General features: G+C 63.6%; 3 protein-coding genes across 3 annotated transcripts; all 3 read left to right on the top strand.

The window, feature by feature from the left end:
• Window positions 1–4272: 4272 nt before the first annotated feature.
• On the top strand, window positions 4273–5211 carry EMIHUDRAFT_238285 (hypothetical protein; the record flags this gene model as incomplete). Its single annotated transcript, XM_005777162.1, has 4 exons — window positions 4273–4561; window positions 4645–4778; window positions 4858–5037; window positions 5101–5211. 4 exons carry the CDS (start codon window positions 4273–4275, stop codon window positions 5209–5211), a joined length of 714 nt encoding a protein of 237 aa, XP_005777219.1.
• A 1997-nt stretch (window positions 5212–7208) lies between these two features.
• On the top strand, window positions 7209–7790 carry EMIHUDRAFT_315403 (hypothetical protein; the record flags this gene model as incomplete). The annotated part of the gene is made up of 1 exon (XM_005777161.1): window positions 7209–7790. The coding sequence occupies one exon, from the start codon at window positions 7209–7211 to the stop codon at window positions 7788–7790; it is 582 nt and encodes a 193-aa protein (XP_005777218.1).
• Window positions 7791–12632: 4842 nt separating this feature from the next.
• EMIHUDRAFT_457692 (hypothetical protein) lies at window positions 12633–16571 on the top strand (the record flags this gene model as incomplete). The annotated part of the gene is made up of 10 exons (XM_005777160.1): window positions 12633–12683; window positions 12880–13350; window positions 13496–13549; window positions 14773–14877; window positions 15187–15254; window positions 15335–15403; window positions 15519–15543; window positions 15627–15719; window positions 16081–16224; window positions 16350–16571. 10 exons carry the CDS (start codon window positions 12633–12635, stop codon window positions 16398–16400), a joined length of 1131 nt encoding a protein of 376 aa, XP_005777217.1. The 3' UTR covers window positions 16401–16571.
• Between the last annotated feature and the right edge of the window lie 503 nt (window positions 16572–17074).

Below are 17074 nucleotides of genomic sequence, written 5' to 3'. Positions count from 1 at the left end.
CAACGGAGCTGTGTTGCTCCCAGCGCCCTCCCCCGCGCTTCCTGCGGCCCTAGCCGATGGTACTAGCATGGGAGGGTCATCTGGCTACCGCGAGAGCGACCCAACTCGTCGACATCGTCCGATGATGGTGCCTCAAAGTCAGCCTCCGGAGGCTATGTATCGTTGCGTCGAGCCGGCGGTGGCCGTGACATGTGGTTCCACCACCCTCGCAGGCTTTGCCTCTGACCGCCACCGTTCCCAGGCTGCCTAATGGGATGGAAAGGAAGGCTCGGCGAGCGTATAGAAGCGTGCTCGACCTCGTCGTGGCAACCTGCACGGCAGCGCTGGCAGGCGATATGAGCGTCGTGCCACCTGACCCGAGACGGGTCGCAGGCGTCGTACCGAGCGCGTCGAGACCGTGTCCTGATGTGCTCTGCACGGGCGAGTCACGTCGGCGTCAAAGTAGCGACGTGCGACCTGTCAAGAGCTTGATCTCCGATCTCAGCGGCGTTGAGTCGCCTTCGGCGGCGACACTTTTGTCTACTCGGCGGGGTCGCAGCTTCCTCTGTCTACCGGACAGATCAGTACCGCCTCACGCAGTACGTCGACGTCTCGTCGCGGTGTGCAGAGTCGACTGGCACAGCCGAGCCCTCCGACTTGGCTCCCAGCCAGCCCTCTGGCGACACAAACTCCTCTGGCTTCTTGTGCCCGGCCGAGTTCCCCCACCTCCGCCATCGCTGATGGGAACGAGCCGCATCAGCCCGTCTGGTGCTACGCCTCGCCATCAGCAGCTGGCAGAGCATGCAACCTCATTTCTCCCTCGCCGTGCACAGGTATATTTGCCAACCTCCTCAAACGAAAGCTCCGATGCAGCGCATTGCAGATACTGCCAACACCTGGTATATTTATGACCTCGGTAAGTGGGATACAAACCGCGCATTGTCAAACACTAGCTCACCGTCGCTCTGACACACGGGTCCCCGCTCTGTCTCGGTGTAGCAGCCCTCGCGCAAAACCCGCTCCCAGTCAAAGACCGTGCGCCTGGCGGCTTCAAAGCGCCATTGACGGCGTGTTTGGCTGCGGCCGCGGAAAGCAAACTCAATGCAGTCTCTGTGCTCAGGCTGGGAGTGCTTCATCTCGGAGACGAGAAGCCAACCGCGATTGAGCAAATACTTCTTCAACTCCTCGTGCTTGCTGGGCCCCAAGTGAGTTCCGATGACGAGTCGGTAAGCCTTTGCCTCTATCGCTGAGATCGTGTTGCGTATCAGCGGGTGCTCTGCACCCTGGACGTCAAAGTCCATCAAGTCGACGTGAGACACCGTCCCCAACCACTGACGTAGGTCCTTGCTGTTTGCGACGCCGCAGCTGACGCTGTAATTCGTGAAGCCGTTGAGTGCCATCACTTCGTGGATAGCCCGACACGACTGCGGTTTGGACTCGACTAAGTTGATCTGGTAGTCGAGCTCCGGGCGGCGATGGCGAAGGAAGGCTACCGCGCGCGCGCCCCACGTTCCCCAGCGCGCGCCCAGCTCGGCCACCACATAAGGCTGGCTCGGCCTTGCGCGCATGACAGATTCGAAGGTGGCAACCAGTTCGCTGTACTCCTCGTCGACAACAGGTAGTTGCTTCAACGTAGCACGAAGGCCAGACCGCACTGCGGAGTGGTGCTCCCAGCAGGTAATCCAGCGAGAGGCCTGCTCGGAAAAGTAGAAGTGGTTGCCCCAAGCCGTGTTGTTGTTGAAGATGTCGCAGTCCAAATGTGCCGGCACGCGCAGTCCGTTCCACTCAATCAGGGTGTCCTTCTCAACAGGGAATGGGCCGAGGTCGACCTGCATCATCACGGGGTGGTGCGGGTACGACTTGCCGGTCAGCAGATTCACTGCCGGGGTGGGCCGCGCCTCCATCGACCGCTGGTTTGACTCGGCGAGGGCACGTCCTCTTGCTATGCTAGTGCTGGCTCCTGACGGCTTGGTCGGAAGTGGGGCAGCGGCTCCCCCCACCAAAGTTGAACCGTCTCCTTAGATACAGACATATTCAACCACAAGTTTAAAGGAGAAAAAGGTCGCCGAAGAAAGAAGTCAAGATTTGCAACGGTCTTGGACGGACGATCAGGGGTACAGGGGAACGGGCGGGAGTGGGAGCGCATCGCGGCTTAGAAAGGCGGCGTGCCGCGTAATCCTGTTTTCTTAATGCCCGCATCCCACTGTACGACTGCATCGTCTTTCACAGACCTGTTATTGAGAAGAAAATGCGTCCTTCACAGCCTTGTTATTGAAATGAAAATACGTCCTATTCACAGCGAATCAGTCCAAGCGCCCGCCGGCGACATAAACACGGCGCACGGGCCGGCGCGCGAGAGCCGGTTGTGCCATGGACAGGTCGGACGCGGCGTCCACGAGCTGTCCGCCACGAGCACAGCAGTGTGGCTGCCACAACACCCACGCGCTCGTCCTAACCTACCACAAGACGGGCACGGTCCTCTCCCGCCGACTCCAGGAGGAGCTTGAGTCGGTCTGTGGATTGGCGCGAACCGCGTGGCCTGCGGCACCAGGGCTTCCGTACGGACTTGGGCAGTACGGCACACCGGGACCTGCGCCAGCGGGCGGCCGACCACCGCCATGCGACACACGCCGGCTCTGCCTCGACCAGTACCTCGAGGCGGCAGCTGCGGGCGGCACGCTCGATGCTCAAGCGCACAACACCCACATCGCCGAACCCGCCTTCACAGCCAGGGACTTCCGCCAGCCCAAAAACTCCACGTTTGTCCGCTGGCTGCGGCGCTACTTGCGGCCAGCGCGCGCGCGGCCGCTGGTGCACATGATTCGAGAGCCCTTTGCGCTCGTCATCTCGTATTACCTGCACCACCGCGCAGGCCAGGAGCGCGATCGCAATCCGAGGTACGCGCACGCGTGGGAGGTGCTGCAGAGGGCGCCGCCGCGAGAGGGGGTGCTGCACGTGGCGAAGCTTGCGCTCGACGGGCAGCTTCAGCTGATGGCCTACAACCACCGCATGCTTAGCGAGCGGCCCGATGTGCTCACGATGCGGATGGACTCGCGCGAGGACTTCGACTCTCGGATGCGCCGGTTCGCCGCGGCGACGGGGGTGGGGTCGGCCTGCACGAGGCCGGGCTCGCCCCTGCTGTCGGCCTTTGCGCGGCACGACGTGGCCCGCTGGACCCTGCAACAGCGGGTGGCCAACGAGCACGTGAACGACGCCGCGCGCGAGGCGAGCGAGCCGTGGCGCAACAAGACGCACCTCATGGCCGCCCTGGAGGGCTCGCCACGCGTGGCCCACCGACTCCGCGCGATCGGGGCTCAGCTCGGTTACGCGTACCCCGGCGGTGTGTTGGAGCGCCGCTAGAGGAAAAGGGAGAGGAAGGGTTGCGTCGACTATGCGCAGCCCGTTTTCTTCGTGCCAGTGCGCGCGTGCCATGTGTCGTGAGTGGTAAAATTTCGCCGTAAATTCATTTTGGCAAAATTCTTTTTCCATGAGCTTGCCTGCGGCGAGGGGGGCGGTCGAGTGCACGGAGCTAAAGTGCCTCGCCGTCCTCGCAGTGGAGTCCGTTTAGGTGCGGCTCCCGTTCAGCCCGTGGTGTACCTGTGTTAGTGCCAGTGCGCGCCAGTCCCGTGCCCAGTGTCGTGCGAGGGAGAAGGTAAAATTCATTTTGAGAGCGCCTTCGTTGTTAATAATACAAGCCGAAAAGAAAGGAAACAGAGAACCCAAGGGAGGGGATGGGAGGACGCGGCACGCCGCCACCACACAGAGCAGGCGCACATCGCTTCCAGGCAGGGGGGGGGGGGGGCGTGCTTCTCTCCCCCCCCAGCGCTCTCTGGCTGAACGCAAAGGGACATAACGAATAAAGCAGGTAAAAAGAAAGAAAGAAAACAGACAACCCAAGGGAGGGATGGGAGGACGGCACGCCGCCACCACACAGGGATTTTAAGGAGAGGTGTGTGGTGCGCTAGCCTTCGCCCACCCTAGGGAGTCTGCCTCTTCCTATCTCTCTTCGCAGTCTCTCGCCGCTTCTCGCTGCAACCTTCATGCCACCTCGCGGTCGTCCCACTCTCGTCGTAAAGCAGGTAATAAACTAATTGAGTAGCCGTTTCGCTTTCTTTTTCTGCGCTCAAAGCTCCATATACTACGAGTAGTCGTAGACCGGAGCTTCCAGGGGAGAGGCCGGCAACCAATCCCCGACGTTCGAAAGCCGCGCCGCAATTGATCGAAACTTCGGGGGTACTTCATCATCTCATCCTTTGCCGCTGAGCCCCCTGATCCCAGCAGCCGAGCCCGACGATGGCCATCGTCAAGACGATCACGCAGAGCAACCGCATCTCGCTCCCCGCGGCGGGCGAGGACGTTCCACGGGCGCGCCGCCCCGGCGAGCAGGACAAGTCGGACCAGTACTCCTCTCCCAAGCGCCAGCCGGCAAAGGGCGAGCTCTTCGGCGTCTGCGGCGAGCTACTCTTCCTCAAGCTCCCGTTCCTCGTGGCGCACCGCGTCTTCGCCAAGAAGCGCATTGCTGAGAGCAAGAACCAGCTCAACGTGGGCATCGGCGGAGACATCCCCATCTTCCCACCATTCGGTCGCTTGCGCCGCCCGCCATATCCCTCTCGCACTGGCAGCACTCCTTGGTGCGCACGCCTCACCGGCCCCCCGCCGCCGCAGCGCTCATGCTGGGCGCGACTCTTGGCGTCTCTCTCCGTCTCGCTCTGGGGCAGTGGACCTTCTTGCCGAGCTCGGTCGCAACCATCAGCTACCGCATCGGCGGCTTCGTCGTCGGACTTGAGGCCATGCTCATGGTCTTCAAGGCTCGCCTTTCGCAGCCAAGCCCCTGCCACTCGAGTCCGGTCATTCATTCCTCTCCCTTTGCACTTGTAGCGTTGCGAAGATGCTCTAGAGGAGCACAACACCAAGGCCTTCTTCACGGAGGTTCGCGGCCTAGCGACCAACGGCCCCTACTCGGTCTCGCGCAACCCGATGTACCTGGGCTTCTTCTGCATGATTCCCGCGTGCACGGTTCTCTCCGACTCGGTGTGGATGCTCCTGTCAATGATGCTGGTGCGTCACGAGGGCGCTCGCGGTCGCATACCACGATTTGAACGCCCGTTTCGAGTCGCGCAGGTGCCGCTCTACATCCACAACGTCGTGATTCCGAAGGAGGAGAAGTTCTTGGTTGGGCTCTTTGCGGACAAGTACACGGAATACTGCACGCGAGTCCCTCGTTGGCTCTGAATGAGACAGCAAGCAGCGCAGCCCCAATGCGCACCGAAATCGAGTACTCGGAGCCCCCGAAGCCGACGCACTTCGCGCCCTCCGATGTTCATTATAGAGCACTGAGGACTGTCGGCGTCGACCAGCCGACTACGTGTCTGCCTCAGGTCTGCCCCCCTGCGTGACTGCCGTCGACCCTGCCGCTCTGAGGGCGCGGGACGCCGCCCCTGCATAGAGGTAGGAGACATGGGTGAGATTCCGTCGCGTGCGCGTTCGATCCTTCCGTGACACACGTCTCGCTCGCAGAGTCTCTCTCTCTATCGACCGACGTATGTGCAATCAATGTCGTCAAGTCAAGTGTAGTCGGTCGCTGTCCTTACACACTATTGTGACTATGGGTAATATGGCGCGCCACTGATCGTGTTTCTACAGAGAGCTTTTCACACACAACGCCCCAGCTACATGGGAGGGCTTCGTGAAGGATGGATTGAAAAACATTCGAACAAAGAAGAGGCGACGGGAGGAACCGGCGGAGGATGCAGTGACGTGACACACACACACACACACACACACACACACACACACACACACACACACACACACACACACACACACACACACACACACACACACACACACACACACACACACACACACACACACACACACACACACCGCTCACCCACGCGCACTGGGCCTTGCACTTTGAATGCCGTGGGGCTCCTGTCGTCAGACGTGGAGACGCGAGGGTTGCCCCCCCTTGCCCCACCACCTCGTGTGTGTGGATAAGTTTACCTTACCTTACCTTACCTTACAACGCCCCCCCGTAAAGTAAAGTAAAAGACGGCATCAAGTCTGGGACTCGGCGATGTGCACCTCATCATCAAACTCGCCCACAAGGTACGGGCTGACGTGCTCGAGGTCGCGCCGCGCAGGCAACACCTCGTCAAGTGTGGGTCGCACCTGCACGCAACGTGGGAGGGGGCGGTGCGGGCGATTGTGTGCAATCGGGACGTTCATTGGAGTGCTGTTCGCGCCGTCGGCCAGGTCACCACGCTGCCGCTCGAGGGCGAGGACGGCCCTCTTGCATTGGACGACGTGAAAGGCGTCGTGAGCGATCGCGCTGGCGCCTGGTACGTCACCACTCCTGACTCAGTGCTGCACGTCTCTGCGGCCGGGCGCGTGCGCCGCGTGGCAACCGTGGAGAACGCCTGCCTCCGCGGCATCGCCATTAGCCCGGACGGCAGCGCGCTGTTTGCGGCGGACTTTGGCGGCCGCAAGATCCGGCGGGTCGAGGTGGCGACGGGCTCGGTGACCACGCTTGCGGGCAGTGGCACCGAGGGCAGTGCTGACGGCGTGGGTGGCGCGGCGCAGTTCGCCAATCCATACGACATCGCCATCAGCACCGACGGAAGCACGTTGTTTGTGTCGGAGTGGGGCAACCACAAGATCCGCCGCGTGGAGGTGGCGACTGGCGCGGTGACCACGGTGGCGGGCAGCGGCACCGCGGGAAGCGCTGATGGCGTGGGCGGCATGGCGCAGTTCTACTACCCACACGGCGTCGCCATCAGCCCAGGCGGCAGCGCTCTGTTTGTTGCGGACCACCTCAACCACAAGATCCGCCGGGTGGAGGTGGCGACGGGTGCGGTGGCGACGGTGGCGGGCAGCAGCACCGCGGGCAGTGCTGACGGCGTGGGCGGCGCGGCGCAGTTCCACTACCCAAACGGCGTCGCCATCAGCCCGGACGGCAGCGCGCTGTTTCTTGCGGACGAAGCCAACCGCAAGATCCGGCGGGTGGAGGTGGCGAGGTGGCGGGCAGCGGCGAGAATGGCGATGCCGATGGCGTGGGCGGCGCGGCGCAGTTCAACAATCCATACGACATCGCCATCAGCACCGACGGCAGCGCTCTTCTGGTTTGCACGAGCAACTCTCTCCGCCAGGTCTGCGTGTCGGCGCCTCCTCCCTCCTTCGCGCCGATTGTGGTGCCGCCCTCGACCCTCGTGGCCGACCTCGGAAAGATGTGGGGCGACGCCACTCTCCCCCACGGCCCAGTCACCTTCCTCGTCGGCGATGACGAGGAGCGCATCGAGAGCGTGAGCAAGAACCTGCTCTGCGTTCGGTCCGAGCAGTTTCGGACCATGTTTGGCATCGGCATGAAGGAGCGCGACGCCGCCGAGGTCACGGTGCTCGAAACCGACCTCGCCACCTTCACCGCCCTCATCCGCTACCTCCTCACCGACCAGCTCGACCTCGGCGAGGAGGAGGGCGGCAGAGCGCAGCGCGCGCTCGACCTGCGGCAGCTGGCGCAGATGTACCAGGTGCCTCGCCTCGAGCTGCTCTGCGCGCAGGCGCTGCAGGAGAGCGTCGGGCCGGCAAGTGCCGTGCCGCTGCTCGAGGCGGCGCACATGACGGGCGACGGGCGGCTCCTCGCGCAGTGCCGCCGCTACGTGGCCGACAACGCCGCCGAGGTGCGCGCGAGCGGCGGCGTAGAGCAGCTGCGCGACCTCGGCGTGGCCAAGGGGCTGCTCGGCGACGCGCTCGACCAGGTGGCGGAGCTGAAGGGGGCGGTGGCCCGGGCGGAGGTGGCTGAGCGGGTATGAGTGAGGGGCAGCGCCCCACGTCCTGCTCGCTCGCCGCACTGAGAGTCTCTCTCAGCGGTCAGCGCAGCGCGCCATGTACAGGGAGCGCGCTCCTGCTTCTGCGGGTACGTAAGTACGTGAGTAATCGCACGCACTCTCTCTCTTCTTCTTCTTCACCGCATGCTTTGCAGCGAACACGTGCCCCCGAATTTTTTGATGGATTCGATACCCCACCCAGCCTGTTCCTTTTTACCCATCTCACAGTAGAGAGGTGTCCGTTTTTATTTATTTACCCAGCCCGAATCCACTTCGACTAGGGCCCGGCCGGCTGTTTCCAATACACAACCAACCAACTCTCGCGGTGCCTCTCTTGGTGGCAGTCATGCCCCACTCCACGGACTACGTGCGCCCCGACCCCGACCCCGACGCCAGGCCCAACTCGCCGCTGCGCACCTACCTTCCCGTCACAGCAGTCGGCGTGCTCGTGGGAGTCTGCGTCTTTGCCGCCTCCGCCACAGCCCCGCAGCACGACAATACCGCGTATCGCGCGCCGTTCGTGTCCCTGGCCGAGGCCAGCCCAGAGATGCAGACTGCTCAGGGCGCGTTTTATTGGGGCATCGATCAGAAAAAGTTCGACTTGCCGGAGAAGCAGTGTGTGCAGTTTTTCAACGACTATTTTGTTGACGACGTAGTCGTGGATTACACCGGAGGCCCGTGCGGGTTTCTCACCGGAATTCATAACGGCCTCTCTTCACTGTGTGCCTTCTTCAAGAACATGGACGGGCGCTCGCAGGTCACCGCGGCGCCCGAGGTGACATGGTTCCAGAGCGACAACATCGTCTTGGCAAAAGTCCGCGGCCCTTACCGCACCATCCCTGCAAACAAGACGGGTATGGTCGACGAGATAGTGGCACTAACAATGACGATTCCCGAGGACGGGATGCTCTATCTGCCCAAGATTGCCCGCATGGAGCTCTTCGTCAGCCACGCGAAGGACTTCGTCTGCTAGATTGCTCACGGACACTATTGCACAAGGCCACTAAACACTACTATTTTTCAGTCCTGGGGAAATACGGGTAAGGCCTACCGCAGTGGCTTAGCGAGGGCGTGGCGCAGCTTAAGACGCCGACCCGCCTCCCATCGCTGGGCGGCGAGCGCTGTGAGCGTGTCGGCAAGAGGCGGCCACAGCATTGCCCTCGCCGCTGACGGCACCGTCCGTTGTAGTGCCAGTTACATAGGCTAGGTTAGGCAGAAAGATGAAGAACACACGCCCTTGGAGCTTGGAGTGCAACCACATCATCAGCCCTTGGAGCACTTGGAGTGCAGTCATTAACCTCACATCCAGGGCCGGGGAGCTAAGAAGCGCACCCAGCGAGCCGGATGATCGGCATCGGGCTACGGGCTAGAGAGCCCTGACCCCTAGCTAGGGCTGAGCTAGGGTCGGGGGTGCGCGTTCGCAGGGAAAGGGCCGTAAAATAAACACGGGTCTCCGAGAGGGCTCCGTGTACCGGGTTTCCCCCCTTAACTGCAGAACGCCCCCTCTACTCGGCCCGTCTCCTCAGCCGCAGCCAGCATGGCGCCGTCGGTGTCGGCCAGACTAACGTATCTGTGCTCGGTCCCCCCGCCGGGGTTTTCTTCTTCTCGCGATGTCTGCCCCGCCGCGCCGCCGCTCGCGCCGCCTCGCCCCCTCCGCCACCACCGCCCCCTCGCCGAGCACGCCGCCGCCCGCCCGCCTCCTCGACCTGCCCTCGGAGCTCCTCGTGCGCGCCCTCTCTCGCTGCGACCCCGCCGACATCGCTCGCGTCGCCGCCGTCTCGCTCCTCTTCCACGCCTCGCTTGCGGTGGAGGCTATCTGCTCGTGGGCGCAAGAGCGCGGCTTGGAGCTGCCGGCGCTGCCAGAGGGCGAGGGCTGCGCCGTCCGGTGGCTGTGCTTCGCTGCGCTGCTGGGTGAGGCCAACCCGCCGGCGAGGGCGGCTGGAGGCATTCGGCACAGCCTTTTCATCGACGGCGAGGGGCGGCTCTCGTCGTGTGGCTCTGCGCCGGATCACGTCCTAGGCCTCCTTGGCCACGGCGAGGGCGTGCCGCGGCTCAACACACCGACCCGCCTCCCCTCTCCGGTGGGCGGCGAGCGTGCCGTGAGTGTGTCGGCTGCAGTCTACCACAGCCTCGCCCTGACCGCCGACGGCGCTGTCTGGAGCTGGGGCAATGGAGCCAATGGCCAGCTGGGCCACGGCGGCAGGCAGCACCAGCTGCTGCCCAAGAAGGTCGAGGCCTTGGCTGGCCAGCGCGTCGTCGCAGTCTCGGCTGGATGGTACCACAACCTCGCCATCACCGCCAATGGTGCCGTCTGGAGCTGGGGTTGTGGAGACTGCGGCCAGTTGGGCCACGGCGACAAGCAGGACCAACTGCTGCCAAAGAAGGTCGAGGCCTTTGCTGACCAGCGTGTCATCGCCGTGTCGGCAGGGCCTATCCACAGCCTCGCCCTCACCGCCGACGGCGCTCTCTGGAGCTGGGGCAATGGAGGCTTAGGCTCACCGCTGACGGAGCCGTCTGGAGCTGGGGCTGTGAAGCCTATGGCCGGTTGGGCCACGGCAACGAGCAGCGCCAGCCGCTGCCCAAGAAGGTCGAGGCCTTTGCTGGCCAGCATGTCGTCGCTGTGTCGGCTGGATGGTACCACAGCATCGCCCTCACCGCCGACGGCGCCCTCTGGAGCTGCGGCTTTGGAGGGGATGGCCAGCTAGGCCACGGCGACGAGCAGAGTCAGCTGCTGCCGAAGAAGGTCGAGGCCTTTGCTGGCCAGCGCGTCGTCGCTGTGTCGGTGGCAAGCGGCGACAGCCTCGCTACCACCGCCGACGGCGCCGTCTTTACCTGGGGCAAGGGCGAGTACGGCTGCCTTGGCCACGGAGAGGACCTGTCGAACCAGCTGCTGCCCAAGAAGATTGATTCTTGTAAAATTCTTCTGTGTCGAGCCTGTATCTGCTGTGAGAGAGAGTTGTTTTGTTTAAATTCTTTTGAATTCTTTTGTAAAATTCTCTCAATGAAACGATGTAGAGCCTCGTACGGCTTTAGCCAAAACACGTTTCACTCCCTTCAGCGTCGCGCGCTCCGCTACCTACCGACCTACCTACCTACCTACCTACCTACCTATCGTAGATTCTGGCCGAAATAAATCAAAGCAGCTTGCCCGCCCAGGCTTTCTTTAGCACTCCCGAGCGCACGTTTTTCTCGCCGCAAATTCGCCCGTTGTGTGTGTCTCGCGCCTTGGGGGTATTTATTGTATATTGGATGGAGCGGAAAGTAGGAACGGCCTCAAATTCGCCCGCCGACGCTTTTCACCACTAGTGCCCAAGCGTATCCATTTTTTGTGCATATGATACTGTGACCTGGTAGCGTATGTTACATGCTCACGGTCTTGGCTGGCGTCGGGATTCCCTATATCGCGATGCCTGAGAAAAAAGAACTTCAGGCCCTGAGTTCACACAAAAACATCCAAGTGTGGGATTTGCTCCTTTTCTCTCAATGTGCGAGGGAGTTTTGTAAAGCATCGCTTTGCGCTCCGCACTTGGATGGAGCACATCTTCTAGTGCAAGAGGAGCTGCGACCAAAAGCCCCGCGGGGTTTTTTGGTCCAATTGAGAAGATGAGCACCCAATGAAAAAGAAAGAACTGTATGACCGGGTAGCCCAGGTGAGGCCTTTTCGCATGGTGCGATATGCGGTCTTGCAAGCTTGACATCGTCACAAGCTGGAAGTAATTTGGCGGCGGCGGCGACGGATTTGGTGGTGGTGGGGGCGGCGGCGACGGACTTGGTGGTGGTGGGGGCGGCGGCGACGGACTTGGTGGTGGTGGGGGCGGCGGCGGCGGACTTGGTGGTGGTTTGGGCGGCGGCGGCGGGTAGCCCCGGGTGAGCCAGTCCATAGCCAAGGGGGCGGCCAGCCTTGCCACAACAGAACCGATCCCTCGAAGCCGCCGCTCGTGTTGTGTTGGTGAAGGAGGCGGAGATGACGGGAGGGCAGGAGGAGGAGGGGGCGGTGCTTGTGGCGGTGGGAAACGACAGGTGCAAATCACTCTCGCGTCGTGTTGCTCGTAGTTTCTCGGAAGGCACACCCAGCCGATAGGGCCGACAAATGCAATCATCTGACCGCTGTTGCAGTGCGTTTGATCTTTGGTAGGTGTCGAGTTCAAACGGTTCAGCTGGCTCACCCCAGAAAGCACTTCGACATTCACCTCGTCGCTCAGCACTTCGACATTCACGAACTCGATGCCGCCGCAAACGTCTATGCAGGATTCGGAGGCCCTTGAGATGTTGGTCAGAAACCAGCAACGACTGCTGACGCGTACTCCTCCGCCGAGGCTGCAGATGTCAGCAGCCACGGAGCAAACGAGAAGGGCCCACAGCTTGCGCATTATGTTCGGGAAGGAGCGAAAGGGCGCGGACAGCGCCCCAATTGAGTCACGCATTTAAAAGAAAACGAGATGACTCCCATCGCATTTCGCGTCAGAGAGTGCCCGGCCAGTGTCGTAGAGTAGAATCTCTCGCCGTCCGGCGAGCCCGCGAGCCTACTCGAGTACCTATACGGGACCCGGGGCCCGGCAGGTGCTGCACGGGACGCCGGTAGCAGTGCCGCACCACCCGCATCACGGCGGCTGCACGCATCGCCCCGGCTGGATCCGAGGCCACCTGCGCTCGCGCCGCTTGCGCGGCCGCGGAAAGCACCCTGCAATTTGTTTGTTGTTGCCTGTTCGAGGCTCGGGATATCGTTGCTATCCGACGACCCATGCAGTCCGACGCGTATCCGACGACCCATGCAGTCCACTTGAGTCCGAGTCGCATCCACACCCGCTGTAAGCCGCCACAATTTCCATGAAAATCTTTTTCCAGCGGATGCTGCTGCAGTTACCGGCGGCGGCGGGGGTTCCCACCCACCCCCGGGGGCGGCGGGCAGTCCGGCATCGGCGGCGGTAGCGGTCGGGGCGGCGGCGGCAGTCGTGCTGGCAGCTGTGCCGGGGGCGGCGGTGGCGGCAGCGTATCTAGATACCAGGAACACGCTTCCGGCATCGGGCGTGCGGGCCATCTTCCAGCGAGTCCCGCACACGAGATGCTGCTGCAGTTACCGGCCTTGCTCCCCGCCCTGCTGCTTCGCCCCACGCCGGCGCCCTCGCGAGCTGCGCCGCCGTGTGCCGCCGCTGCCGCTGACTGGTCGCGCCTCGTTGAGGGTGCTCCGCGCGAGGCCAACCTTGCTGCGTTGGAGGAGCTTTCCGCGGCCGGCGCTGCCTCGCTGTGGAAGAGCGCCAAGGTTTCGCCGCGGCCGGTATCGCTGGGAGAGCTCAGCCGCACGACCAAGATCCCGGAGGCCGCGCTCGATCCGACGGCCACCGAGTACAGTCTGCAGGACATCCAGGACACGTTCGTCAAGGTGGTCGTGGGCTGCACAGTGGGAGCGGTCGCGTGGGCGGCCGGGAGCGACGCGCTCGGCCTCGACGCCGGCCTGCGCTTCACCGGGACGTACCTCCTTGCGGGCGTGCCGATCGGCATCCTCGCGATTGGCTCGACCGCGCCTGGCATCCTCTTCTGCCAGAGAGTGCCCGAGATGGCCCGAGATCACCCGAGATTCACCACACGTAGGCATCCTCTTCCTGCCGAGATCACCCGAGATTCATCACCCGAGATGGCCCGAGATCACCCGAGGTTCACCACGTGTAGGCATCCTCTTCCTGCCGATTGAGGCGTTCAAGAAGGCGACCGCCGACGAGGAGGCCAGGCGGGGCGCGCTGCAGCGCGTGTGCAAGCACGAGGCGTCTGCATCTCGTCTGCACCTCGGCTGCACCTCGGCTATCTCTCGGCTGACCACGGCTGTGCTTCGGCTCTCCCTGGTTTCGGCTGCACCTCGGCTGCACCCCGGCTGCACCTCGGCTGCACCTCGGCCGCACCTCGGCTGCACCTCGGCCGCACCTCGGCTGCACCTCGGCTGCACCTCGGCTGCACCCCGGCTGCACCTCGGCTGCACCTCGGCTGCACCTCGGCTGCACCGCGGCTGCACCGCAGCTGCACCTCGGCTGCACCTCGGCTGCACCCCGGCTGCACCCCGGCTGCACCCCGGCTGCACCTCGGCTGCACCTCGGCTGCACCCCGGCTGCACCCCGGCTGCACCTCGGCTGCACCTCGGCTGCACCCCGGCTGCACCTCGGCTGCACCTCGGCTGCACCTCGGCTGCACCGCAGCTGCACCTCGGCTGCACCTCGGCTGCACCTCGGCTGCACCCCGGCTGCACCTCGGCTGCACCTCGGCTGCACCTCGGCTGCACCTCGGCATCACCCCGGCTTCTCTCGGCTAACCACTCGGCTCTCCCTGGTTTCGGCTGCACCTCGGCTGCACCCCGGCTGCACCTCGGCTGCACCTCCGCAGGCGTCCCACCTGCTGTGCGCGTACGTACTCGGCTTGCCCGTGCGGGAGGTGGCGGTGAGCGACGGGCAGCCGCAGGTGGCCGTGCATCGGGAGCGACCACGCCCACGACACGCCCACGACCACGCCCACGACATGTCCACGACACGCCCACGACACGTCCACGCCACGCCCACGACACGCCCACGACATGTCCACGACACGCCCACGACACGTCCACGCCACGCCCACGACACGCCCACGACATGTCCACGACACGCCCACGACACGCCCACGACACGCACACGACACGTCCGAGACACGTCCACGACACGCCCACGACACGCCCACGACACGCCCACGACACGCCCACGACACGTCCACGACACGCCAACGACACGCCAACGACACGCCCACGACACGCCCACGACACGCCCGCGACACGCCCACGACACGCCCACGACACGCCCACGACATGTCCGCGTGCACACGATACGCACACGACGAGGAGCTGGCTGTGAACGGCGTCTCTTCACACCTCGCGCCGTGAACACAGGTGGTGGTGTACGACGAGGAGCTGGCTGTGAACGGCGTCTCTTCACACCTCGCGCCGTGAACACAGGTGGTGGTGTACGACGAGGAGCTGGCGCAGCAGCCGGGCGTCTTCGTGTCTGCAGACCAGATTTCCAGCCTCGCCGTAGTCGCCGTCTCTGGTCTCATCGCCGAGGTGGGATCTCCCCATATCTCCCCATATCTCCCCCATATCTCACCATATCTCCCCCATATCTCACCAGATCTCGAGCTGCAGCGGTGTGCGGCGACAGCTCAGATCTCCCCATATCTCCCCATATCTCCCCCATATCTCACCATATCTCGAGCTGCAGCGGTGTGCGGCGACAGCTCAGATCTCCCCATATCTCCCCATATCTCCCCCATGCCTCACCATATCTCGAGCTGCAGCGGTGTGCGGCGACAGCTCAGATCTCCCCATATCTCCCCATATCTCCCCCATGCCTCACCATATCTCGAGCTGCAGGCGAGCGCGTACGGCAAGGCGCTCGGCGCAAACGCAGACCTGAAACTGCTCAACGAGATTCTGCTGCGGTGCCAGCCGCCGACTCGGGCCCTCTCTCCCCAGGTCGCCCCACACCTCCCCCACACACCTCCCCCTGTCTCCCCCGCAGGTGCCAGCCGCCGATTCCGGCGGGCAAGCAGCAGGAGCTGTCTCATATGACCGCCCGCCCATCGCCCATGTCAGACAGCCCGCCCATGCAGCTCGAGATATGGGGGAGATATGGGGGAGATATGGGGGAGATATATCATGGGCCGTCCATCGCGCTTCCGCACATGCCACCCATACCCCCGCAGTACCGAACCCATAGGACACGACGCGGTACGCGGCGCTGATACTGGCATCTCCCCATATCTCCCCATATCTCCCCGTATCTCCCCGTATCTCCCCGTATCTCCCCGCAGGACACGACGCGGTACGCGGCGCTGATGGCGTGGTCGATCCTCCAGAAGCACGAGCGCGCGCTAGAGGCGATCGCCGCCGCGCTCGAGGAGGGGGTGGCTAGACGCTGACATCTCCCCATATCTCCCCATATCTCCCCATATCTCCCCATATCTCGAGGAAGGGGGCGGCTAGACGCTAACATCTCCTTATCTCTCCCCATACCTCCCCACATCTCCCCATATCTCGAGGAGGAGGCGGCTAGACGCTGCACGCAGACTTGTTGTACTCCGACCAGCGCTCGAGAAGACCCGTATTCGGCGACCGTCTGCGAGATCTGGGGAGATCCGGGGAGATCTGGGGAGATCTGGCGGCCGTCTGCGGCCACGCACTGTGCCGAGTTGCAGCCGTCGCCCTCCTGCGAGGCACTCGCGACACACCCGTGCAAGCAACTGTGCCGAACCCGTGCCGTACTAGGAGGGGGCGGGGCTCGCCACTTGCCTCGAGGCCGCCGAGGCGGCCGAGGCGGGGCGCGACGAGGTGGAGAGGGCGGCCGCCGACGCGAGGGCGGAGGCGCTGGCGCGAGAGACGCCGCAGGAGCGCGCCGCCCATACCCCCACAGTACCCGGACCCATCTCCCACCCCCCACAGTACCGAACCCGCTGGCCTTGATGCGGTACTCTCTATATCTCCCCATATCTCCCCATATCTCCCCATATCTCCCCATATCTCCCCATATCTCGCAGGAGCGCGCCGCGCGTGAGCGCGAGGAGATGGCGGCGAGGGGGCGGTCCTAGGCCGCCTTGCGGGCGGCCCACTGGACTATCACCTACGCGCACTGGGCCCTGCACTTTGAATGCCGTGGGGCTCCTGTCGTCAGACGTGGAGACGCGAGGGTTGCCCCCCCTTGCCCCACCACCTCGTGTGTGTGGAGAAGTTTACCTTACCTCACCTTACCTCTACACTGCAGACCGCGGGCGACCCTCGCGTCTCCACGTCTAACGACAGGAGCCCTACGGCATTTAAAGTGCAAGGCCCGGTGCGCGTGGGTACCGGCGACGCACTCGAGCACAACCCAGACCATGATCACGCAGACCACAGTCGAGAGAACGGACAGGTAGGTTTTCACGTTGCACCACGTACCAGGTACGTGTCTGAGCTCTGACGTAACACGAAGTACGTACACCCGTGAGCCGTGTGGAACCTAGAGCCGTATCACCTATTCCTTCTCGGACCCGCCGGTGGCCAACGCCGCGCCCCTCGCTGGCTCCGCTGGCGAGTCAGACGAGCGAAGGCTCACTGCAGCTAGCACTCCCCGCGCCTTACCCCAAGTGCTGCTCGCGGGCGGCGCAGCGCCGTTGGCCACGGCAGATCGCAACGACGGGAGGCCCGAGAGCAGAGAAAGGAGCGACGCATTCTCGCTGGCAAGCTTTCTGAGCGCCTCGGTCTGGCGGTCCGTCAGCAGCTGTGC

This window comes from Emiliania huxleyi, assembly GCF_000372725.1.
Source record: "Emiliania huxleyi CCMP1516 unplaced genomic scaffold EMIHUscaffold_265, whole genome shotgun sequence".
NCBI classification, from domain to species: Eukaryota; Haptophyta; order Isochrysidales; family Noelaerhabdaceae; genus Emiliania; species Emiliania huxleyi.
This window is presented reverse-complemented; position numbering and strand designations above follow the sequence as displayed.